Source organism: Trachinotus anak, unplaced genomic scaffold (assembly GCF_046630095.1).
Source record: "Trachinotus anak isolate AG129_WGS33_773 ecotype Australia unplaced genomic scaffold, CSIRO_AGI_Tana_v1 ptg000010l, whole genome shotgun sequence".
NCBI lineage: Eukaryota > Metazoa > Chordata > Actinopteri > Carangiformes > Carangidae > Trachinotus > Trachinotus anak.
Window position 1 is genome coordinate 25,794,437 of NW_027273861.1, and position 25,903 is coordinate 25,820,339.

Consider the following 25,903-nt stretch of genomic DNA (forward strand, 5'->3'; position numbering starts at 1 on the left):
GCTAGGGCTACGCAAAGCTAATAACAGATTGTTGCACTTGCAGTGATCTGGAAGAAACCCACATCCCAAAAGTGCCACGTGCCAAGCTTTTACCTCTCGCTGAGAAAAAAGCTTCGTTATTTTGATTGATTTGTGGCGGCTGAAAAAGAACACACGTTACTCCAAGCAATCAAAGATCACTGTGATGTGATGAAGTACCAGTACAGGTGAAGGCTGGCAGGGACACTGAATCTTACATAAATGAGTGTCTGTGGTTTGGAGCAACAGTTAATATTGCATAACTACAACCACAAATTATACAAGTGAAGCAATAAAAGCAAAAACAACATTTAGATGATGCTAGATCCTGCAATAGTAAAGCTCAAATTTTACTATTCTTGTTTTTAAATTAGTTTTGTACATCTGATATCCAAAAATGTACTGATGGATCAATGACATCCAACTATAAATACAGGAATGTCTGTCTGTCTGTCTGTCCTTCCATTTTCTTGATAACCGCTCATCCAGTCGACTTCAAACTGAAGTGTGTTAATTGCTGCGGAGCCAAGAAAGTGCAGTGTCGACTGTGAAGGTTTTTTGGATGATTTGTTCTTGGGAAACATAAAAAGAGAAATATTAAACAACAGTCGGTTAGGGCTGGAGTGACACATCCACTTAACCGACAATATTGATTACGCCAAACGTCACAAAGATCCCAGTCATAGCACGCAAGCTGCAGCTACAAAATCTCACACATCTCCTCTAAGTCGTCCGTAAATTGTTTCCTAATATTTTTCTTGCAACAGAGATTCTTAGTAAGGTGGTGGGCGATAATGAGGCACCAGAACAGCTGCAGTGCTCCGTGGCACTGATTCTGCAAGTCTCTGAACTCTACTGGAGGGATGAGAACTATGCTTCCAACGATATTCACTCATTTGGTTTTGATGATGGTGGTGAGAGTACTGTCCAAAACCTCCCAAGGTGTTCAACTGGGTTGACATCTGGTGATTATGAAAGCTGCAGCATATGATTCACATCATTTTCACACTCGCATCCATTGACCCCTCAGGCTGTGTGAGTGGGGTTATTGTCATCCTGTTTCTCCACTCATTTTTCAGGTCTTTCCTTTAATTTGTCACCCGTCTGTATATCTCCATGGATTTTCTTTAGAAATCCAGTGATGAAATGAACCCTTCTCATAACCATTTTAATTTTTACGTCACTTTCTGTAAAAATACTGACTCTCCTGTTCAGGGAAAGGGTTGCTATGACACACGCTCACATGCCAATTTATTTAGCACATCAATAGAAAACTGATGCAGTATAATACATCCTTCATTTGAGGATCAATAACATTTACATCAATAACATAAATAGAATATAAATATGGACAAAACACTATGAACGCCTCTCACTGTAACACAGTACAACTCAACTTTTTCTCCTAAGATGACTCTTTGCAGCATTCGTCAAAAGTTTGATAAACATGGAAGCCGGTCTTTAGATGGTGTGTTTGCTGTTGGATCAGCCTGTTCCTGCTCCAGGTGAAAATCTCCACAGCAAGTCACACACTTAAAAGCTTTAAATCTGACCCTGTTAACTTAACATTTAGTTGCTCTGATTTTTCAGCTCTCGGGGGAAGAGTCTTGGCTGAACTGCCTGAACAGTTATGAAATGTAGCCCTTTAATAAAGCTTCCCCATGAACAACAGTGACAACAGTACAGAGAGCACCATCTGTTTTTAGTTGTTCAGTATCAGAACAGTTCAAAACAATTCAATACATGTGTTATTATTTGAATGAAATGAAACAACTACTTCAGAAAACCTTACCTAATGGTGTCTGAATGGTACAGACCCCCGCGGTACATTTCTATTTGGTTGAATTTCTGTTTTGTACTTTAAGGATATAAAACTGGATTCATACCAGTTTTTCAATTCAGTTCAATAGTATTAACCAACTGAAAAAACTGATACCTTTGGAGCAATTTTGAAACCCAAGATTGGCCACCATCACAGTTTTCTACAAAACACAATTCTGTTTCTACTCTACTGCTGATTTAATCCATGCTCGCATAAATAAAAGGTCAACTTGTTCAGGCGTGGAAGATGCTTTACCCAACATCAGGCATGGAAGATGACTTCATCTATACATCAAGGACGTACTTTTAAAGTGGAACGAGGAGTCCGGCTGAGCTTGTCCCTGGTGGCACCATCGGCAAATCGCCCTGTGTCCTCCAGGAATCTGTAGTCTACAGCACAGGTAAAGGACAAACAGTAAACACACACAGAAGTCAAAGAGTAGCGTTTCTTTCTATACAGTCACTCATTAACAAAATACCCCGAAATTTACTGTGCATCTACTGTCTTTTTATATTTAAGGACAACCACACCCACTGCCACCCAGGACAAGTTCAAAGTTAGTTCAAAATTCCACTTGTCAGAGGTGATTTACTTCATTTTCATTAAATAAAACAGTGTCTATCAAAAGCTTTTAGAATAAGTGTTGCTGGTTTTGCAGTCATGGGAAGGAGTAAAGGAGATGCTGACCACTGAGAAGAGTCATTTCATCAAACTGTGAGAGGGTCACGAAGGCACTTTTATCTCTGACTCCACTGCATCCAGAATGTTCCTTGTGTTTCTTCACACACACCATGCTGGAAAATGTACACAGACAAAATGTGTTTAGTAATTCTTCAGTTTTCAGGAATATGGTTTGCTGGCATTTTAGTTTGACAAGCAACCCAAGATAAAAATCACTTACTCTCTATTTACCATAGAGTGCACTTTCTGAGTGTACTTTCTGCTAAAAATCATTTTTTTTCTGACAAGACGATATCTCTGACTCTGTAGAAACAAGTACTGACATGTCAACAAACTGCTGGCAAAATGGCTGAATGAAGATTTTCTGCTTTTTATATCTTTGGATTTTGGACGGTTGAAGTGAAGGTTTCACTTTAGGACTTTTGAAGTTTTCAAAGCATTTTCCACCCTTTTTTGTTCCCTTAAAACGAAGCAGCATCAGTGATGAGAGAAGTGGAACAACATCCGCTTGTGCACTGAAATAAATGATGAATCTGAATGAAATTTTCACACATTACCTTTAATATGATATTTACTACTTCAAGTTCATGCTTTAAATGTTTCAGCATCCACAGAACCCAAGGAACGGGCATGAATCGTTAGCATTTAAATTAAAAACAAAAACATAGAAATAAGTCAGTTATGAATATTATATTTTTGCATGCAAAGGTAAATGAGAATTAAAAAGAATACTGTTACACAATACTAAAGTGATTACTGTTTTTTTTTTTTTTTTTTTTTTTTTTAAATTGGAAAAAGCAGAACTGTTTCTTTGGTTTTTATTAGTGATATTAGATGCAGATGGAATACAGCTTTTATGTTGTATGAAATGAAATGATCTCATTGTAGAGATACAGCAGAGGATCAAGGGAAAATATATTCACTAACAGAACTCATCTTATTCGTGTGATCTCACTGCAGTTTTAACAATATAAATAAGTATTTATCTTTGATGAAAGGATCGAGAGGTTTGGCTCTTTTCTTTTAGTTCTGGAAAAATCTGCCTGCAGTCGTGCTTGAAACTACTAAATTATCCAAGTTCATGGAAAAGAGGAACTACTGCAAACTGTTTGCGTGAATATGCCATTTGAGATATCTGTGATTCCTGTGGTCACCTTGACTAAATTACAAAAAACTGTACAGGCAAGTCAAGAGTTTGGGTTGACCTCAACAATCAGAAACTAATTTGATAATCAATTAATCATTTTAGTTCATTTTAATCAAAAATGCCACATAAATTGTGTAAATTGTGTCAGTCTCTCAAAACCTTAGATTTTCTGCTTTTCTTGAACTGATTCTGGAGATCAGTGCTGATATCAAGCCAGAGTTTTCTTTATTTTGCAGTGAAATTATTGGATTATTTGTGTTATTAAATCAATAATCTCACCTGCAGGAATGTGTGAGACAGGCGGGACACCTGTACTTCGCCTCCTCTGAGCCACACACACCACAACTGTTGGAAACACAACATGTCAGACACACAGTGTGAGCAGTTTTACAGCTAAACTGGGGACAAAACTGTACAGGATGAATTACAAAGGCAAAAACAGCAACACATAACCCACGTGAATAAAACATAATAAGAAAGATGAAAGTGATAAAAAGACAATAATTTCAAATATCTTGGCACAGGCATATTTTCAAGAAATGCGCACAATGACTCCATCGTCTTAAAAGACTGTTTTCAGGGGAGTGAGCCTGTCTCATGGTTTTGTCACCTGACCTGCAGGCTAGAATAGTTTGTAATGAAGCTAGGTGTCCTGACAGGAGTCAGAACTCTTGTTTCTCAGTCTGAGACTCTATAAGGTGCCTTCAAATATTTCTGTCTTTTATTCCAAGTGTAGTCAGCATTTTAAACTCAAACTGAGCCACAAATCTTGCTCTGCAGTATTTTATGTAATGTTTGAAGTTTTTTTTATTTGTTTTAGGTGTTTTATCTGTATATAGAATCAGTTTCAGTGGTATCTCCTAGACACATTTGTTCTATACACAGTCACCATACGAACACTGGGTAGGATCTTCCCTTTACTCTGAAAATTCTCCAGATTCATCAGACCAGGCTTTTTCTGGTCTTTAACAGTCTCAGTTTCAGTGAACCTCTGCCCACTGCAGCCTCGGCTTTCTGTTCTTGGCTGACAGGAGTAAAACCCAATGTGGTCTTCTTCTGTTGAAGCCCGTCTGCCTCAAGGTCTGATGTGTTCATTCTGAGATTCTTTTCCGCTCGCCACAGTTGTAAAGAGTGGTTATCTGAGTTCCTTTAGCCTTCCTGCCTGTTCTCCGCCGACCAGATTTACTGCTCGCTCCTTGTTTTGGTTTTTCACTCCGTTCTCAGTAAAAGCTCTGGAGACTGTTGTGCCTGAAAATGAGCAGTTTCAGTAATACTCAAACCATCCATCATGCCTTGGTCATTGATGTCACATTTTCCCATAAACTGATGTTTGATATGAACAATAACTGAGGCTCCTGACCTGTATCTGTGTGGTTTTATTAATTACACTGCTGCTACGTGAGTATTTCTTATTTTTACTTATTGTTGTGGATAATAAAGTTGTATTCTCTTCTACTCTATTCTATTTTGCTTTTCAGATGCAATACATCTACACACTGCAGACATTCAGCATTTACGACCGCATTCATTTCCTGAGCCGAGAATAAAAATTAACCGTAAATAAAGAAAAACTGACGTAATGTGGAGTCATATGCGCAGCTAACTAATAGCATGCTAACTTTGTAGCTAACTACTGTAAACACATAACGTTAACAGGCGTTTTGTATTTACGTTTCACAAGTTTGATAAATGATAATCGGTATGAAAACTATTAGCTATAATAAATTTAGACCAGTCTCGACCAAACAGACACTGCAGCACATGACCCTGCTAGTTAGCAGAGTTAGCATCTAGCTCCGGACTCTGTAAAAAAAAACCTCACTTAGCGAGAGAAATCTTTCTCTTCGTCCCTCTCGGCTCTTCCTCCTGCCCGCCGTTCTCCGCCCGGCTCTCCGCAGCTGACATCGCGCCTGTTGTTGGTGGAAGCACAGAGCACATCACCGGAGCACATCAGCCACACGTTGGAGAAGGAGGCATCAAAACAAACCCTCTTCCGCCGGCGGCCGACGCCGGCACATGGAGGTGACTTCCGGCTGAAACCTGCTCGGTAGCGCCCCCCGGTGTCGGTGCATCGGAACTGCAACGACCTCCATGAGGATGTTCCTACTTTTCTGTCAGTTCAGCTTGTGTGAAGCGTTGAAATGCATGATAAATATATGTTTATTATCCCAGCGGAGGCCGGGTTCATTTGCATATAAATACTAAATGACCCAGTGTTTGATTTTTTCCCTGACACAGACAAATGTGAGGACTGATCTGGGACAAGATGAGACAGAGAGAAAGAGAGAAGGTGATGGAGATCATTGAGGAAGAACAGCACTAACTAAAAACCATCTTAAATCAGAGCAATATGTGCTTGTTTCTGCCTGACATTTGTCAGATATTTTCAGATATTCCACTTACCAATGTTATTATTTGTTTTAAAAATCTTTGCAAGTGAAATTGTCCTGTTCTATTGCGAGAGCTTAGTTTTTGCAGAGCCAAGAACAGATTATATCCCTGTGCTGTTACACACAAACAAAACCTGACCTGATCACATTCAAACAACATAAGCCTAATAACGCCAGAAATATATGTTCTTTGGTAAATACACTGGAAGCTATAGGCTCTGTTTAACATTAACAAAAACCTAGCATAATTATAGTATAGTATATTTTTATTGTATAAATGTATTATTGAATAAAACACAATTTGCTTACATTTATGTACTGTTTGATACACATTTGTATAATTTCTAGATATTGTTTTTAAAGCTATTATTAAAGTTTTATATACTGTAGATCAGGGAAGTGTAATTTAATCCAAAATTACTGCATAACACCAACTATTAATAAAGTACAGAACCATTTGTGGATAAAATGCTCCATTTATTTGTTTGTCAACTTATTTATTATTTACACATTAGCATCCAACTTTATCCGCCACAGACTTTATATAATTACACTTTGTTCAAGGTAATATAACTTACGAATATGAAAAGACTGTTTTGTGTGTTTTCTGACTCTGGCCTACTGTAGCTGCCAGTCCACCAACCCACCACTTAATGAAATGAATTAACAGTATGATTAAACATAAAGTCACAGGTGTGAACACACAAACACACCTTTAGAACATAAATACTTTAGACTGTGTTGTGGTTGACCAAATAGTTCTCTGAGATTATAATTTACTGTGATACAGTGATGTGAGCAAAAAAAAAAAAAAAACACAAAAAGGATATAAATAAACATACAGTATGCTGGCAATATATACACAGGAAATGTAAAAACTCACTGATGACTCATTCTTTGTTGCAGCACCAATGATAGGTTTCCCCTGAAGAACCTACCACATTGAAGGAAAAGCTACAAAAATATGTCGTGTATCAAAAATGGTTCATAAATTAGAAATGACCAAACCAACATAAGTACTTATACAACATAACAAATCTTGATGTAACCGGTACATACAACACAAAGGCAAAAATGACTAACTTGACATTAGCAAGTATTCTAGAAAGCAAATGAGCAGGTAGAGGTAGAGCAGCATCTGTCAAGATGAACAGGTCCTACTGGACAGGACCGAAGACAAAATATCATGAAAACAATGTCAAATATAGCCTTTGATTGGAAAATGAAATACTTAAAGCAGTCACACATTATCCACATGCTATTGCACTCATAAACCTTTAGTTAGACAGTGCTCCTATGTAGAGGCCTGGCACACTCCTTCGGGTTTGGCCCCTGTTTAGGATGGTCTGGGTGTGTTTGGGCGTGAGGGTGGGGGGGTGGTGTGAGTTTTGGGGTTTGGATAGGCTGCTGCTGCTGCTTAGTGGGGCCCTACCCTGTGATCAGGGACTAATATGGGTCCATATACAGCCAACCTAAGCACCATTTGACTGTAAATTAAAACAAACATATTTTACACATTTATTTGATAAATATTGGTATACACTGTTCTCCTTTGGCCTTCTCAGCCCGGATGTTCCACAGAGATCAAGGTCCTCCTAATAGGTCTGCCTTCAACTGAACATTGGGCATTTGCTATTCTCACAAAGTCCCATTAACACTCTACAATGAAAATCACAAATTCCCACGGACACTCGCTCCAGCTTGGTATTCAAGCTTCTCTTTGGTAGGCAGCCATTTTTAAACAGTCTTGAATTTAAATAGGTTATGTAAGGTCAGAAGACGGTGATGCTGGTGTCAGAGGAAGCACACTGGACCAATTTCTATATGTTGCTGACTGTTAGGCTGTGATGTGGGAAATTCCTGTATGTCTACAATAGGTAGCTGACGACTGTCCTGAGTATGGAAGTAGAAATGTGACTGGTGCCAGCTGCCATCTTGGATCTGTCAGAGGAAGGATGAAGGAAGAGAAAGGAATGAACGATGAGTCAAGTGATTCATATTCCAAATTTACAAAAAAACATTTCATACATATTAAGTTTGAAATATGAAGTATATACTATTTAATTGTTCCTTCAACATAAAAAGAGCTGTACCATGGAACTATTTGCAAAAGAGCTCTGTCCAAATATCTTTATTCCCTGAGTTCAATGTCTTATCATTGCCTTGGATACTCCAAGATGTGAGCAAGAACTAAAACTCCTGTAGGCCAAAGCAAATAATCACCTCTCTGTCTTGCCTCTTACCTTGCACTCGTCTTGTAGCACATGTGGTTCAAGTAGTGTGTCTTTCTCAAACATCTGTTTGTTCCAGCCACGAAACCGAAGTGTAGTGTTTTCTTTGTTTATGGTTCCGGTGGAGGTGAAGCTGTTCATTGGGACATAAGGTGGATCATTTAGGCAGTGGAGTGTGATGCTGTGGCTGGCTTCAGTGCTTAATAAATGAAGAAATTTCATTTGGACTTTCCCGACACCAAACACCATCTATGGGAGAGAGAGCACAAGAAGTAGTGACTAATCTGTCATCATAACCACAGTATGATAACGACTTTCAAATGATTGAAAAAAAAAAAAACAAAAACGATACAACAGAGTACACAATATAGAGGATTGTTGCAGTTGCTGGTTATCTAACAGAAACATTTTGGGATGCATTAATCTAAACCTTTGAAATACACACTGACAGTTAGAGCTTAAATTAATATCAGTGATATTTTATTGTTGTGCAGTCTAGTCTAGATGTGGACAGACTCAAAGAATCAAACATGGATGAAAAGGTGAAGGTCACAACAAACACTCTCCTGTGTCCACAGTCCAAAACATGGGAAGATACCACCCTTGGTTATCTCAGTTTGTTTTTATTTTAGTTTTATGAAAGTCAGGGTTCAAACATTCCATCTTTTTGTAGAGCACCTTGAATTGAGTTGATAACTGAATCTTTTTACCACTTCAGTGTTACCTTATTAGAGGCCAGTGGATGTAAACAGGTCTGTCCCCCTGCAGTAAAGTTGCAGAAGACCTTGAAGGCATCAGAAGTACAGCCCAGATTCGGATCAATCCAGAACCAACCTGAAAGTCCCCATTCAGACAAAAGACAGGGGAGGAGAAGAATAGGGAAAGAACACAAGTGCTTTTTTTAAATAAAAGGTATACGCACGCCTCTCTATATGCCTTTAAAGTTGTCTTGCAAAAAATATCATGTTATGAAAATCCTGCCATCCCATCCTTTCATTACCAGGTGGTCAAGTCTCACCATCTTTGAGCTTGTGCTGACAGTCCAGCAGATCTTTGCACACACGAGCCGGGTTCTCCCTTGTGCCCAGAGGCTTTTTTATGCTTTCTATCACACTGCTCAGATAATGCAAAGTCTTCAGTATCTCCGTATTCTGGTCTGGCAGGGTCATCTCTGTGTTCTGGAAACTCTGGTTGAGAATGAGAACAACAAGACTGTCAAACTCCAAAATGATACAATAACTCCATTCACTACAGTTACGACACTTACACCGCTCAACCATTCATCTACCAACCTATTTGCCATCCATCCAACAACCAAGCCATGCAGCTCTACATGCAGTACACTGAAAGCATGAAGTGTCTTACCTCCGTCCTGAGGGCAGCATCAGAGTCTGATAGACTGTAGACTGCTGAGTCATCATATATCTGCCTCTGGATTGAAAATCAGCAAATTCAGTTTAATGAAAAACATAACAGGTTTAGTATCCTGTCCCTTATTACACTGAAAGATTTTAATCCATAGGCTTGTTCATTGGTTACAGAAATCAAGAAGTTTCATTACATGTCCAGTTTATAGAGAAAACTTTAATAGAATCAGAGCACACTTTAATACCAGAGAAAAGCAGTAAAATAAGTCTTCCATCAACAAACCATCACATTCCTGACTTCAGTAGGGGGGAAGACTAACACATTCCACTCAGCATAAACACAGTTATCACATAATATGCATCAACAAAAAAAGGCATCTGACAGTTGTTTTTCAGGGTTCTCTGAATTGTTCGAACAGGACAAGGCCATTCAAATAGCAAAAAGCTGCACTTTATCCAGAAGTTATGACAGATTAGAGATGGGGGGGGGGGGTTTCTATCACAGTGTCAGAAAAGGCTAATCATTTATCTCCACTGTCAGTGCTACTAAACAAAATTACAAAGATTATTTTTGCATGTCAGACCCAAATGGTTTGTTGGCTCATCTATAGTTTGTCAAATAAGCAACAGAAATTCTTGCTCTGGCTTAAGCACATCCTGTCTTTGCTCTGCTATCAGAGAAATGGAGACTTTTCTCTTTTCTCCCATTTTCTGAAAAGTCTGGGGCAGGCATAAATCTTGGGTTACAGAAGAGATGTAATGGGATAACTCTCCAGACAGAATGAGATGAAGACAGGACAGGATGAGGATACTTGGTTTAATCAATCATAAACTACATTTAAAAAAATGAATAACCCAAGAGCTGGAAATTTTCCTCAAACTTTATGGCCCAAATCCTCTGTCTTTTAAATTAATCTCACAACAGTCTGTCTGCCTGTCTGTGACTGACATGAAGCACTTACTGTTGGACCTGGAGCTCCAGGGGGTCCCTAAGGTAGGAAGAAAGAAAATGACACAGTGAAAAATAATCTCATTGTGGTTGCAGTCAAGTTCACTTTCTAGTCAATCATGTCTGTGTCAGTGACTCCATGAAGCTACATTACAGGGAGATGTGTGAATGTGCAACTACAGAACTGGCTTTTCTGGGCTGAATAAGTAAATTTTGACCAGAGTAGTCTTTTGGTCTTAGTATTTTATAGTGTGTGTGTGTGTGTGTGTGTGTGTGTGTGTGTGTGTGTGTGTGTGTGTGTGTGTGCGTGTGTGTTAAGATCACAAGATAAGGTATTGCCAAATTGCTGATGTTTTGCTGATTGAAAACCTGAAAACACTTGTTCTTCGTCACTTTAAAACAGTAGTTTTGAAGCTTTTAATGCATTGCTGTAACTCGATACTTTATTTTCAGCTGTATCAGCAGCATTTCTGATATTACAATTAAGTGATGTCACAGGACTTTATTGTTACAGTTACAGAGTATGTGTAGTATTAAGTTGAAATGTGATCAGGGGATTGACACCTACTCTGGGTCCTGGATTTCCTTGTGGTCCTTGAGGCCCCTGAAAGTATGAAACAGACAATATTTATTAAAAAGGATAAATTATGTAGAAATTATATTTTGTGGTTATGTGAATACTCATACACATTACAGCTGAAATCTTTACATACAATGTGTATTAGATAATTCATGTACAGCATCACAATGAGCAGTATGGGACTAAAGGAACAGGTACAGACTCATCAATTATCTTCTCCCTTCACCTTTCTCTGTTATTCTGTGTTGAATAGCAGTGGCATTTATACCGTGTATAATACTGTATGTGGTCATTTACTGCCCCCTCTGGCTGACCAGTGACCTAACACTTTTCTGTCGTGGCTATTGTACCAGGGCCAGCTGGACTTTATTAAGTCTGTTGGTGAGATTTCAGGTAGTTCATGTAAAATAGTCCAAAAGTGGTCTCAGACTTTTGGACCCCACTGTAAGTGAGAGCAAGCACATATCTGACATCAGTGTTTGAGAAAAGGGCCAGAAGAAGGGCCCATTGTGTACACTGTTTGTGCGTGTGGTAGTGTAAACTGCAGAGGGATTTAGGCTGAAATGAGAATCTGGCAACAGTTTACATTACCGACTGGGAGCAAGGATATACAAGTGAATTATGTGGATTGCACTGTGGTTTGCCATGCTAACATTTTGACAAGGCATTTCCTTTACAGTGTTTACATAAGAGGGCCAGAGAGTACTGTAAGGCCCCACACCAAGCTCTGGGAGACACGGAAAAACTGCTATTTTCACTATGACTCAGCCTTAGTGATCTGCTGTCACTTTACGACAGTTGTATTAACACAACTACCACAGTAACCCAGCTAGCAGTCATGCATCTTTAAACACAGCCTTCATCATTAGGTCTTTTTAAAAAAACAACACCCATAATCTGCTTTGAGGTGGAGCCATGATAACTAGCCAAGTATTGCTTTCTCAGTGTGGAATTTGGAATTCTGACATTTCAGTAGAGCGTAATCATGATAAAATCACATGTTATATCACCATGTAATCACACATACTGTAAATTATTATCATATCATCTTGACAGACTTTTCAGTTTTGTTTATAAATTTGAATTAGATCTTACCATTTCACCATTGCTTCCTTTTGGACCCTTTGGCCCCTGTGAAAAGAAAAATAACAGCATTTTATCCCACTCTGTATTCTACATAATCTTATATTATATTAATTAACACACATCTGATTTCATATATATTTTCAAAATCTCATTACTTATAGTGTGTCAAAAGCTTTCTCACTTCTCCAGACATCTCTGACCATTATCTTGTGATAATTGGCTTGTCATTACACAATTGTCATTTACAGGACAGACACACAGAGACACAAGACACACAAAGAAACGTACAGGTTTTCCCATTGGACCAATCATTCCTTCAGGGCCTACAGGTCCAGTGAATCCCTGAAACAAACCAAAGGGATTGAGGATAAATAAATTTGTCTGAATTTACAACACAACATTAACACAGCTGAGTAGATGTTTACAGTATGTCCCATATGTATTCCTCAAAACTTCAAGTGTCCTGGGTTAATTACAATTGAATGTGTACGTACTCTACGTTTTGCTTATATCTTCATAAGCTCTTGGTTACATAACAGGGCAAAAGCGAACTGCATGTTTTAAGGGATCTAGCATTACAATTACAATTCTTGGGGGTTGATTACAAGCAGTTCTGTGATGTGCATACTGGTTCCCTCTTCATTACACCTACCAGAGTACCCATAGGGCCTTTAGGACCAGGGAAGCCTCTAAATCCCAAATCACCATTTGGTCCCTGTTTGAAGGAAAAGGAGCTCCTGTCAGTTGATTCATGTCTTTATACAGGAACAATACACTCAAGGACTCTCACATTCTCTTATGTTTTATCATTTCTGTTCACTTTCCTATGGTTGTTTGACTGTTGGTTAACTAATGAGTGTCCTACCTTCGGCCCTGGAAAGCCCTGTAAACCAACCATCCCCAGATCTCCAGATTCCCCCTACAAGCAGAAAAGATATTCTCATCATAGCAACAGAGGTGCCTTACCCTTTTCACAGTAACACTGGGACATTAATTATGCATTTTACAAACACCATAAAGGATTTACAGTTAGTCAATGTGTGATTTTTTTTTTTCTATTATTTTATACCCACGGATGCTCTACAGACAGATGAGACACACTGAGTTGGTCTTTAAAAATGTCTTTGTCCATCTCAAGAACTGGGGCACACACAAGGCTTTATGTCTGGATATAAAGTAGTTCCACACTACATTCACACATCCTCCTAGACACACACACACACACACACTGCGGAGTTAGGTGTCTGCACCCTGCTCCATGTCTGAGTGCTGTCTGTCGTCCAGGATGGCAGACACTATGTTTGTACAGCCAGTCATCCACATCCTCTAGACAGCTCCACTTTCAGCCCAGCGACTTTGGCCGAGAAACTCTATTCACTGAAAAGTGGAAAGGGATCTGACCCAGGGGCCTGAGTCTGCTCTGTTTCACAAGCATCAATGGAGATAACTGGGGGAGGGAGGGGAGGGTGAGGGATTGAGTGTTGTTTCTTTTTCTCTTCTTTTTGAGGAGTTACATAAGTAAAGTGGAGCACCTCTTTTTCAGGTCTCTGGAGTTTGAGGATCTTACATAACTCGCAATGTTTCCATTCCTGGTCTCGCCCACATAATTTGTTACTCCACTCAGGGTGAAAAAGTGTCAGACACACACATTTTTAACCACACCACAGATTGGCTACCTAAGCCCCTGTAGCTATATTTAGAGAAGTATCAAAGAATAAAGAATAGGCTTATAAAACCCTCTGTTGACAACAATATTGGTATCATGGGGGGATGGTAACAATTTAAGAAAAGCAATGTAGTGACCTACACTGTTAAGACTTCAAATGTTATTTTATGTATTTAAAACACAACATTTAAATTAACATTAAAGAAAATGGTATGAATATAAGGATCAAACATTACAAATCGTGGGTAGAGCAGAAGTAAAGAGTAGGACAAGTTTAACAGAAAATATTCACTGGAAAGACTTTTCACATGATTTATCTGTCATGTATCTTGCAATACAAACTTGTTGAGATAATCAGTTTTCATGTGTAAAATGTGTAAAAACTTAATTCATATTTGATGTTGCAGAACGGTAGTTTATATTTCATGTGGCTGTGGAAATAAATCTGAATCCTATTTTAAGATGGAGTTTGCTTTAAAACACAAATGTCTGTATACACTTACTGGTTGTCCTTTGGGTCCTGGGTTACCTTTCCTGCCCTGGTCACCAGTAGCCCCCTGCATGCCAGTGATTCCTGAGGCTCCCCTGTCTCCTGGCAGGCCAGGCTCCCCCTGAGCCAACAAAGGTCAGGAATCGAAAATGTTAGTATGATTTTGAAAACTGCTTCTTCACCAGAGATGTTTTTCATTTGCCCAGTCACACTGCAAAATATTTAGAATAAATGAGATCACTATTATCATTTTCACCTTCTGACCAGGTGGTCCTCTTTCTCCAGGTAGTCCAGGAAGTCCAACCTCTCCTCTGTGGCCTGGACGTCCAATAGGTCCCTCTTGTCCCACCAAGCCTCTCTGACCCTGCAAATACATCAGAGTTAGTGCCAATATAATTATGTCAATGTTAAATAACAGTGTCAAATCAAGAGTATGGTTACAGTAAAAAACCTTTTTAGTACAAAAAAATATGGAAAATGGAAATAGTTTAATGACATTAGCAGAGCAAATATTTAAGATATGTTCAAACTGTTGAGCAGTTGAATAGCATGAAGCCTTCAGCAGCATCCTTAAATGCACCAATAAGGAACAATGTCCAACAATCAATTGCAGGCTATGTATAATATAGACAATATGTAGTCTTTCATGGTTAGTAGAATAGGACCCAAATACAGACACAGACACAGGTTGAAAAACAAAGGAACAAACCCAGGAACATGAAAAGAACCAAAAACAGAAAATCCAAAGGGAGGTAGCAGATCCACTGAGAAACAGTGAAGGGAATTCAGAGACTCAGGTGAAAATAATTAGGACCGGGCAAGCAATCACACAGAGGGGGAAAAACAAAAGACAGCAAACAAAACCATAACAGACACAATAAGGAAAGCAATTTCAAATTAAAACAGAAAATAAAAAATATGAATCTGGGCAAAGAGTCACACAAATCTCTGTGATTTGTCTTTTGGAAAGCTGAAATTGTCATTTTAATACATGGGTTAATTGCTTCATGATGAATGCCTATAAATGCAGGGCTTTGGTATGAAAAATCAGCTCATAAATTAATTGATCAGATCATCATTTATCTCTTTCTTTAATTATAATGTTTCAATTTCAATGTTTATTTCAATAAATCTGAACACAATTCTAAATTTGTTGTATAGTCAAAGCTCAAGCCTGCTGGCCTCTCATGGTTATCATATTTCTAGACAGTGTACTCCATAAGTGTACCCATAAAACTGACTGCATGTCAATGAGTTGCTTTCTAACACTGCAAACCACAGCGGTTTCCTGCTCCATCAGCAGTGTGGTGAGACAGAGGGGAGCGACTGATATTAGAATAACAGACCGAGTGGGTCGTTGCCTCACATATGGCTTCTGTTCCTCGATCCCTGTTAGGAGAGTGGATAAGTCAGGGACCAGGTTGGAATTACACTGCCCTAAGTTTACTGAGTGAACCTCCAACCTACAGGTGCTGGAAAGCTCTTGCATAAGAAAAACCCACTGTCTATCATCTTAATAAGGTCAGTCAGAGACTTAATTAAGACCGATCACTCTCACACACTCTCTCACACACACACTCTCTCACACACACACACACACACACTTCCCAAATCCCGAAACATGCCAAGGATTGTAGATAAATATTCTATCTGAACTGTGCTGAGCTTTTATCAGGATAACCAAATTTATAGCAGTGCCCCTGCATGTAGGCTATTCCTACTTTCTTGATAATGATACTGCATGACACTGCAAGTGACATGACACTTTGGGGCTTGCTCATAAAAATTATTATTATTAGTTTCCTGATGTTATCAAATGTAGATATGTCTTCTTTTTAATGGCTGCCCCAAAAACAGGAATCTCCAGCAATATGTTTTGGTGCTCTGGAGAATTTTAATGCTGGTGAAGCTTTGTTTTTAGAGGACGACCTTTACTGCAGTTCCCTCCTGTTGCTCACTACTACTATACTGTCCAATAAAGCAGAAATGTTCCAAACCCTAAGACTGCCCCTTTCACTGTGTGAATGCATCCAACTCGCAATGTGAACAGGAATGAAAACGCAGCAGATAATAAGGAAAACAATGAAAAAGAAGAGAATTGACAATCATTATGGGAATAACGACTAACAAGCACAAGAAAATGAGAAAAGCTCGCAGAGACTCTGCAGTCTGCCAGAAGAGGCAGAAGGAAGCCATATTGTAATATCCTCCTCATTATGGAAAAGGTTGTTTGAAACTGAAACTCCTGCCAAGTGCCGACCTCTCCTGTTGAGACAGCTCTGGGTGCTGCATAGTAAAAGAACAACACAGAAGCCGACTGTTGGCTCAAGAAAACCCACTATCTCCAAAAACATCTCACGTACAAGAAGAGGTCTCTGCCAATGAAATAAAACATAATTTTTCAGTTTACAACCAGTGTAGTTTTATTCATTATTCAAAGTATTGTGTGATTTAAGAGCCATGGAGCTATGGGACTCACTCTTCTAGTGAGAAACCATCAGTCCAAGTGAAAAACCTCAATGGCAAATTTTAGATTTACTAGACCTGTACACAATAATATTATGTAAATGAAAGCCAGACAAAAAGGACGTTGCTTTACTTTCAAACTTTTGGCTGAGAAGGACAAAGACGTTCATGGATGAAATCTCGAATCACTCTGGCTGCACACTTATTTAAATAAACCCACTGTGTCTCAGTCTTAAAACACCAGACAGTAAAACAACAGTAACAGCTCAAGGAAAGCACTGGGCACTCAGATGCAGTCAAATAAAAGAAATGAGCATAGTGAGGGCTACACGTCTCCTGAGCCACTCTGTAGTCTAATGAAACAAAGAACAATTAGGTGATTAAGTTGTCTGTAAATGCATTTCATAGACAAACGTGGTTTCTTGCCAGGAGCAGGCGGTGGTGGTGACAATGGTTACATGCCAAGAGCTTCAGCCATGACTGTGTCTACAAAACAAGAGATTAGAATAAAGCCTCTGGGCGGCGCTACTTCTTCATCCTCTCATGCTGAACTGAGGTCAGACTGCAAGCTACAGTGACTCACTATTGCAAAGTAGTATTTTGGGAGAGGACAGGGATTGATGATTAGCATGCTAACTTCAGTGGAAGAAAACAAGTGATAGAAATAGAACTCAAACGAGATAAAACTGTCATTGCTTCCCACCACTGGAGACAGCTCTTGGCAAGTGAAGGAATGAAGTTCGATGGTGAACTCACAACATTTATTCTGGTCTGGTAAGTAAACAGCTGTTAATGCTAATGTTGGCTACGCAGCGATAGCAAAAACATACAGCAGGATAAGTGTTTACTAAAATGCCAATCGGCTATAAGCAGGCCCAAATGCCATCAACAAAGTGTTAAGCGTTATCAGGAAAAACCATCATGAAAGCAACACTGCTCTCAGAGAACACTGACACTGAATGGACTCCAAAAAAACATTCTGGAAATAGATATATATATTCTGCAGAAGAACAATATGAATAGACATTGTTGTGGGAACAAAGATCAAATTTCATGCAATGATTTTTTTTGGAGCATCTGATTACAATGCAATGATATTAACATTATTTATAAAGTACAAAAAAAAGAATATAGGTGGCAACAACAGTACAAAATAGTGGTAGGGAGTGACAGATTCGATTTAAGTGAAGATAATAGTAAACTATGATATGCATATCTCTATAGAATAGTAAGAAAAAAAAATACAGTCATAGAAAGAATCATTGCAAAAAAATCATACAATTTGGTACATCATCAAAACTACATCCAAATATATTCATATATTCATTTCTATCTGTATGATAATGTTGTTGATTACCTGACGTCCTTGTTTTCCTTGTAGTCCTGGTAAGCCAGTCAGTCCTGGGAGACCATCCGGCCCTGGGTAACCCCTCATTCCAACAAGTCCAGGTAAACCAATTGGTCCCTGGAAAGTGTCACTCAGACTCAATCTCAGCCCAAGGGGAAATTTACAGACTCACCATGAGTGCATTTCACTATTCTTATCGTCACAAAAAAGAGCAATAAACAATAAAGAATGCATTCCTGCAGACTTCAACCAAACATGGCCAGCTTTTATCATCTCTGTTACCCTCTCTACTTTTTATATGCATATAGCCAAATTGCATATAACCAAATTGTTACCAAATACTCTCAATTGTACTACTGCTGATGTTTCTCTCTGAACCACAAATTTAGCTGAGATGATGTGACACTCACTTCAATGCCAGGAGCTCCACTCAGCCCCCTTGCTCCTTTCTTTCCTGCTGAACCCTGGATAAACAGAAAAATGAAGAATTATGCATACAGATATACACAAAAACACACACAAGGTTATACATCTCCCTCATCTCTCATGGAGAAGGAGACGAAATTTTGAAGACCATGTCTCAAATAAGCCTTATGAAGAACCAAGGGGAAACTTCCACTGCATTATGTTTTTAAAAATAGTACTTGCCACAATATATTATCATCCTTTATGACATAAACTTTAGAAACTTTATTTATATTACATGTTTCAAGTCCATGTAAAAAGGACAATTAAAATAATTGTAAAATACATTGAAAATTCCATCTATCCTTTGAAGCCATCCTTTTACTTTTAATAGCCTCTTTATGCCCTGACACAGTAAGTTATGTATGTGCATTCCTATAAAGATATCCCCTTAAGGAATGCTTTACCAAAGCAGATAATTTGAAACAGGAATACAGCAGATCCTAAAAGGTTCCAGTGTTTCCTGACACCGTTATTTATGTTTCTAAACCAATGAGTCTATATGTTGCACATGAAGGTATTGCTCAAACTCAGTTTAAGCTCAAGCCAAGATGAATAAATTAACTGAAATACTCCCATCATATCTGAACTGGTTATATAATCACTCTTGCATACAAGCTGTTTCACATGTGGAAGAAAGTCAGCTGTATCTGGAAACCTGTGAATACCTCACTACTCAAAAAGCTATGTGGGACTTGATTAAGGAGGCTCACAGTTGTTTCACAGGGGAAATGGAAGTTATGTAATCAGAAGGCCCCTGACAAGTTGAGGACTCAAAACAACTTGACAACTATGAAAGCAAAAGCTGTCAGTTCAGGAAGGTCTGTTTTACCAAAAGATATCCGCTTTAAGGCCAACAGCTCAAATTTTAGGATGCAAGCTATTAAATGATCAAAGAGCAAAAGCAAAGGATATTTGATAAACATCAAAAGGGAATGGGATGACAGAGGAGTAGAACCAGGCATTCAGGGTGGTCATGAAATCTTTCTATATTTCTGTAGTTGCTTTCTAATCCTCAAATTCAAAGCCTATTTCTACCACCTGGTCTCTGATAAAGCTAAAAATCTTCATACTGGCATGCTTATTTAGTGACAGGTGAAATATGGGAAATAGTGCTTTGGCCAAAAGTCTGTGGTTGTCTCAGTCTGGCAGCAAACAAAAGGATTTTTCTTCATCCACAGTGTCAGGTACAAACCCAGCACCACCAAACCCAAACCCTGCTGGCAGTGTCTGAACAAGGCTGTGTTAATAGTTTTACTGATTTAAGAATAAAACCTCTATTTAGTACAAAAAGCCTGGTAGTAGAAATATTCTGATAATGAACGCGTCCATCTTATTTGCAGGGAGGAGACCAAGTGTATTACACTCTTTACTTTATATAAATAACAAGTGTACCCATTGATTTGCCTCCTGAGATGATTTCCATGGACTTACCGGAGCTCCTATCTCTCCTTTTGGGCCTGGTTCTCCAGGGAGGCCTGGTGACCCCTGAAGAAAGCAAGGCAAAAAAAAAAAAAAAAAACAGTAATACTGTACATGAATCCACACTTTGATTGGGAACAAACTTGCCAGATTAGATAACTGGAATGAATAGAATTAAACCCTATCTTCTTAATATGGGTTTGTACATTTTGGACACTCCCTGTGCCATCCTCAGGCCAAAATGTTTACTTAGTAGACAGGGTAGGGACAAATGTGAGTCTAGTATGTTGCTTTTGTCTTTTCCAACACTTTCAATCTTTTTACGTCACCGTTTATAGTTAACGCGCCCCACCATGGGCACAAAACCACTGGTGTGGTGATTATGATGATACAGTTAAAGTGTTGGTGATATATACTACATATCTAGTATGATTACTATATACTCTAGTTACTGTACTACAGACATTTACTGACTTACCGGTGGGCCTTGTGGTCCAACGGCCCCACGAGATCCAATGGTACCAATATGGCCCTGAAACACAATTTTGATATATAATCTTTTACTTTTTTAACTGTTTTTTAATCCAACAACATACCAATACCATAATACCAACAAGACCTAACATTTTCATGTCATTCTCCCTCTCCCCCTCTCTCTTATTTACTAGACGAAGATCATCATGTGTAAAACAATGTCAGACAATTGCAAGCTCCACAGCATCAAAACAATATATAACAATTTCTAAGCCAACTTTTAAAACATTCCAAAGGAGGCTCTTGCTAAACAGGATCTATAAATTCTGCACTCAGATGGACTGCAATAGAAGCCAAGAGTGACCTCTTAGGGCACTTTATCAAAGTCTGAAGAATGATGACACAACTGCCAAAGTAAATGGTAGTTTTTATGACTGTGAACCTGACTGGAAAATGGAAATAGGTCAAGGATTACCTCTAGTGATGCTTAACAGGACTGCAAGCACAACAGTTATGCAACTGTTACCAAACAATTTGGACCATAGTGTGAGATACACTACCTTATGACTAAAATGTGTCCTTGGCACAACAGATTAGAAGTACTTTTGCTGTGATCCAGCACACAAGAAGGTTTTTTAAAAAAAGTCAATCCTTCTACATTAAGGGAATGTGAGTAAGGTCTTGAGAGGGTCTGGTAGGATTTAATTTTTTGAAAAGGATGCTTTGAGACCCTGAGTGTAATTCAACTGTTTGTCAAACTTCTTATATTAAGAGGAATGAGAGACACATGATAACACATCAAAACTGTATTGCTATGATCAGATGATATCAGATATGGTGATTTATGTACCTACATACCAAATTTGTAGATGCTGTCAAAGCCTAATACAAGCACCAAATGGTGTGTGTGTGTGTGTGTGTGTGTGTGTGTGTGTGTGTGTGTGTGTGTGTAAAGAATCCTGTGTCTGTAAGACATGAAGTGACAAAAACACCAGATTTCCCCAGCCTTGTTCCTGGGAACTTAGTAATCCTTTCCAACTTGTGTGGTCTGCCCTCATCTGAGCAGAGCAGTCTTTCAATGGAGCACCAGCAGAGTGTGAACAGCAATAATACAGACAAACACCCTGAGTGCTGACTGTGTGGTATGTCTGATGTTGATTTAATGGTTTTGTTTACCTGATACCCTTCATCCCCTGGCTCTCCACGCTCTCCTCGTTCTCCTGGGGGCCCCTGTGCAGACGCAAATGCACACACATGAATGCACATACTGTATACGCATGCCTTAATTTATACCCACAAAGCTTTAATTGAGCTGGGCAGCTACTTAAAGACAGAGTCACTTCTCAGGCTAACGAAGATGAAACATATTCTATAGATGTGACCTGAGTCTGGATCTTTACTGGAATCAAATGGAAAGGTGTAGTTTCACCTTGAACCTTCCTTTTCAGCCAATCTTGCTCAGGGCTGCATTGAGACAGAAGCTGACATTGTGTTGCTCATGCTGTATACTGCAATACTGTGCCAACTTGATAATCCAATACATATACAGTAACCATGATTGTCCATGCTATGTAGGCCTGTTTCAGTGATCAAGTCCAGTGCTGGGAAATGTGCCACAATGTGCCAAATGGTGCTGTCTAACTGTGACCTTTCCAAGGCTGTTTCCGATATGTCCTGATGCTCTTTTAACATTAATCCAAGAATGACTGTTTTATTGGTTGCCCTCAGCGGCACTCTTGCCTTTGTCAGAGACATCATTTTGTATACATAATGAAGCCTGTGACAGCTTTCGAGACAAAATATTTGTGTTCATCTCAGACCTCTATTTTATTATGGATCAGTTTAAGAACCCAAACCAAGCTAATCATAAGCTTTACCCTAATGTGTAGAAACCCATGTTAAACATTTTCCGTAAATGCTCAGTCTGCAGTGAACAGAAAAGATCTGAGTCATACAGGCCGATAATCGGGGTCCATATGCATGACAGAAACCCAAACAGAAAAAAAACGATACACTGATACATTATTGTCAATGTGGTTGGACAAAGAGTGTACTAAGTGGCGCTAAAATCAGGAGCTGATCAGGATTAACTTGTACTACCAGTGTCAATCTGCTGTTTAAGCAGCTTGGACTTAAACAGATCGAGGAGTGTTAGGGACCAGAAAGGAGAGTTTAAAGGAAAGCAAGACCTACTGGTTCACCTAAGGGCCCTGGTAGTCCTGGGGTCTTATTGTCTTCGCCTGGGTAACCCTGGAATGTAACAAACAAATATGCAATCACACATGCATTCATGACAGCACAAGATTTTGCATCTAGGTGGCACATAGAAGCAGTGTGCATAAACCCTCCAAATCAAAGAACTAAATAATTAAAAATAATTCAATTATCATTTTACCTTCTCGCCTTTAGGCCCTGGTGGTCCAATGGGCCCAGGCTTGCCAGGGTGACCCTAAAAAAAAATGTTTATTTAGCAAAGCCACCATACTTCTACTGGCTACAGCATGTTCCTCAGAGAAACATGAGTTCCACTGTGAGTGCTGTCAGCATTTTAGTTAGAGCTGCTGATATAAATACAGTTGCTTTTAAGGAAGCTCTTACGTTCTGTCACTTAAGGATTTAGGTTTTGGCATAGACTCAGAAATCACTCAGCAACCAGAGTGAAGAGTGAAAGAGCCTGAGAGCCTTTATACACATGGAAAAAAAATGAAACAATGAAACAAACGGACAAAATGAACTTGAGGTGCCCTTTTCAAGTTATGCAACCTAAACCCAGTGTTGTTGGCATTGATCAGGCTGGTGAGTTGCCTGGAAAAATGAGCCTGTTCACTTCATTTTGTTCACCTCTTGTCTTTGCTCTGGTATTTATTTGTGTGGTACTGTAAAGGGTTTTCCTGCTATTTTGTTTTACATGAATAATTAATGGTGAAGAGTAATGGGGAATATAAGACTGGCAGGGATGATGTGTAATGTTCTCCACCAGACTCAAACTCTGGCTGTCTCCAGTACATGCTAGGCTTACAGGCTCCAGGGGAGGTGAGATAGACAGAAATTAAAAGCAATAGCTATGTGGAATTGAGATCTGTAGCTGAAGGATTTATGAAGTCCTCAAGGCAGGACTACATTTGATGGATAATCCAAGAACAACTCTTTTTTTAATTCAACCCATGTTCTTGATTTCAGGGGAATCTGGGTTTTTTTTTTTTTTTATGTAGAAAGCTCAGTAATCCTACTTTATAAGATAGACTGCCCAGTGAATGTAAGTGTAGTGAGATGTGCTGAGCCAATACTCAGATTAGTCTATTCTGTAAGAAGACATTTTCTGATCAGAAAGAACCCAAGGCAGGAAAAACTCACTGTGTATCCTGGCAGTCCTGGTTGTCCCTCCATTCCCATGACTCCAGGCCGACCCTGGAAGTAATGCAGAAAATGCACACAAAATAAGACTCTGAATGAGTCCTAAAGCTGTTTGTTTTGCTTTTTTTTTTGTCTGGTTCTGCTAAATATAACCTTGGCCACAAACAGACACACATGCAAACTCAATCCTCTGACCAGAGTTGTATTATGACAGGGATATAAATGTGGTGGTCTAAACCACTAAGACCATGACAACATGGTCTTAGTGGTTCTGCTGAGAAGGGAGCTGCCTTTCTCTATAAAGAAGAAAAGAATGGATGCCTTCCTCTTGGCTTTTCCTGTCTTTCTTTCTCTCTCTCAGACCTGGAACATAGAAGGGCTTTTTATACTTTTGTTGGGATTAGGTCCTGCTGGCCCTGTTTTCCTTGCATTTTCTGCTGTATTCCCTTCACTCATGTGTTTGTTTGTCCGCAGTCCATTCTCTATGTCTGTCTGTGGCTGTTTGTCAGTGGAAATTGGCATGGCCTGAGTTTCCTGCTCTCACCAGTCTCCTTCCACACCTGATCTTCATCTTGCCAATCAACACCACACCCTGCAGCAGTATTTAAGACCGGCTCATCTTACAGCCTACTGCTGGTTTTGAAACTCATCTTGCTATTTGGGATTTTTCTGCAACAGCTTTGCCCTTGGACACTTCCACCCTCTGTCATCCTGCCCAAAGCCCCAAGCTTTTATCCCCCATTATCATCTCCAGCACAACTTCTGTTTTTGTGTTTGCAATAAAGAACTTATTTCACCTTCAACCCCTGGCTTGTGTTCTGCTTTGCAGGTCCTGTATCACAGAACCCTCACAACTTTGCTCTTAAAGTTTTAACACTCAAGAAAAAGATCAGACATAAATTTTTGTCATAACAACTGGAGACTGTCTAACTGGAATTTAGAAAATGAAGATTTGTTAATGTGCTAAATTATATTTAGACTTAAGAAAAATACAAAACAAAATTAATATCAAATTGATTTATTAAGTATATAACATTAACTACATTCCCTCAAGTACTCAAACATGATGATCAATACAATCACTTTTCTCTGTGTTAAAGTTTCAGATTCAGAGAGAGGGCTGGGTGAGAGGAAGAAAGGGAACTAACTGGTGTGCCTCGAGTTCCCCTGGCACCTTTCAGCCCCGGCTCGCCTGGCTGGCCAATGTCCCCTCGTGAGCCAATCTCACCAGCAAGACCTGGAGGACCTCTCTCTCCCTGGAAATATAGAAAATGGGGAGTCAGAAACAGCAACATTGACAAAAAGCCAGTATGGTGATAATTCTTCATGTGGAAAGTCAGGACTTGGCCCCTTTTGGAAACAAAAAGAATCTATTTTGTTAAAGAAAACAAATCAGTATCAGGCTATTTGTCTTCAATGCTGCTTCCAGTTACTTGTTTTTGTCCTCTGAGTCAACACCTTGAAATTTGACCAAAATGATAACTTTAAGATCTGAATCAAATTTAATCAGTAGTTCTAAGACCACTGACGGGTTTGGCCACTGCTTCCTATTGTTTCACTGTGGGGGAGCGTACTGTATTGAAAAATAAGTGACGAACAAGGTCCTTACCTTCTTTCCATGCCGTCCTCTGTTCCCCGGGGGCCCCAGTTTTCCTTCTGGCCCCTGTAACAGGGGTTCAATTATGAATAATTAAAAGTTTATCTTATATTCAAGGGCACTGATAATTCAGCTTTGTGACTTTGAACGGACATGCTATTGGATCCTGTTGTTCAGAGCACTAGTGTCCATCTGATGACTTATAAATGCCAACCTGCAGGTTCCAGTACTATAGTAGTGTTTTCCATACATAGATTTTACTTAGGCAGCCCACCCAGGTATATCAAGACCTGCCCAGGTAGGTTAAATCACTTGGTTTCAACTTAGGTCAACACATACCAGATTGCCAG

At 39.2% G+C, this 25,903-nt stretch overlaps 2 protein-coding genes across 2 annotated transcripts in view; both read right to left on the minus strand.

Annotated features, from left to right (window-relative positions):
* Positions 1-5,689, minus strand: part of znhit6 (zinc finger HIT-type containing 6) — a 31,366-nt gene extending 25,677 nt beyond the window's left edge. Inside the window, exons 1-4 of the mRNA XM_071486416.1 lie at positions 5,491-5,689; positions 3,948-4,013; positions 2,528-2,634; positions 2,144-2,229 (exon numbers count right to left, since the gene is read on the minus strand). Coding sequence (XP_071342517.1) covers positions 2,144-2,229; positions 2,528-2,634; positions 3,948-4,013; positions 5,491-5,606 — 375 coding nt within the window. The 5' untranslated portion in view covers positions 5,607-5,689. The remainder of the gene's footprint in view (positions 1-2,143; positions 2,230-2,527; positions 2,635-3,947; positions 4,014-5,490) is intronic.
* Positions 5,690-6,514: 825 nt separating this feature from the next.
* Positions 6,515-25,903, minus strand: part of LOC139626174 (collagen alpha-1(XXIV) chain-like) — an 85,065-nt gene continuing 65,676 nt past the window's right edge. The window contains exons 38-60 of the mRNA XM_071486425.1: positions 25,566-25,619; positions 25,105-25,212; positions 23,957-24,010; positions 22,998-23,051; positions 22,796-22,852; positions 21,779-21,832; positions 20,607-20,660; positions 20,141-20,194; positions 18,652-18,705; positions 18,251-18,358; positions 14,684-14,791; positions 14,441-14,548; positions 13,137-13,190; positions 12,924-12,986; positions 12,560-12,613; positions 12,281-12,316; positions 11,174-11,209; positions 10,619-10,645; positions 9,655-9,720; positions 9,308-9,476; positions 9,014-9,123; positions 8,302-8,538; positions 6,515-7,999 (exon numbers count right to left, since the gene is read on the minus strand). Coding sequence (XP_071342526.1) covers positions 7,853-7,999; positions 8,302-8,538; positions 9,014-9,123; positions 9,308-9,476; positions 9,655-9,720; positions 10,619-10,645; positions 11,174-11,209; positions 12,281-12,316; positions 12,560-12,613; positions 12,924-12,986; positions 13,137-13,190; positions 14,441-14,548; positions 14,684-14,791; positions 18,251-18,358; positions 18,652-18,705; positions 20,141-20,194; positions 20,607-20,660; positions 21,779-21,832; positions 22,796-22,852; positions 22,998-23,051; positions 23,957-24,010; positions 25,105-25,212; positions 25,566-25,619 — 1,866 coding nt within the window. The 3' untranslated portion in view covers positions 6,515-7,852. The remainder of the gene's footprint in view (positions 8,000-8,301; positions 8,539-9,013; positions 9,124-9,307; positions 9,477-9,654; positions 9,721-10,618; positions 10,646-11,173; positions 11,210-12,280; positions 12,317-12,559; positions 12,614-12,923; positions 12,987-13,136; positions 13,191-14,440; positions 14,549-14,683; positions 14,792-18,250; positions 18,359-18,651; positions 18,706-20,140; positions 20,195-20,606; positions 20,661-21,778; positions 21,833-22,795; positions 22,853-22,997; positions 23,052-23,956; positions 24,011-25,104; positions 25,213-25,565; positions 25,620-25,903) is intronic.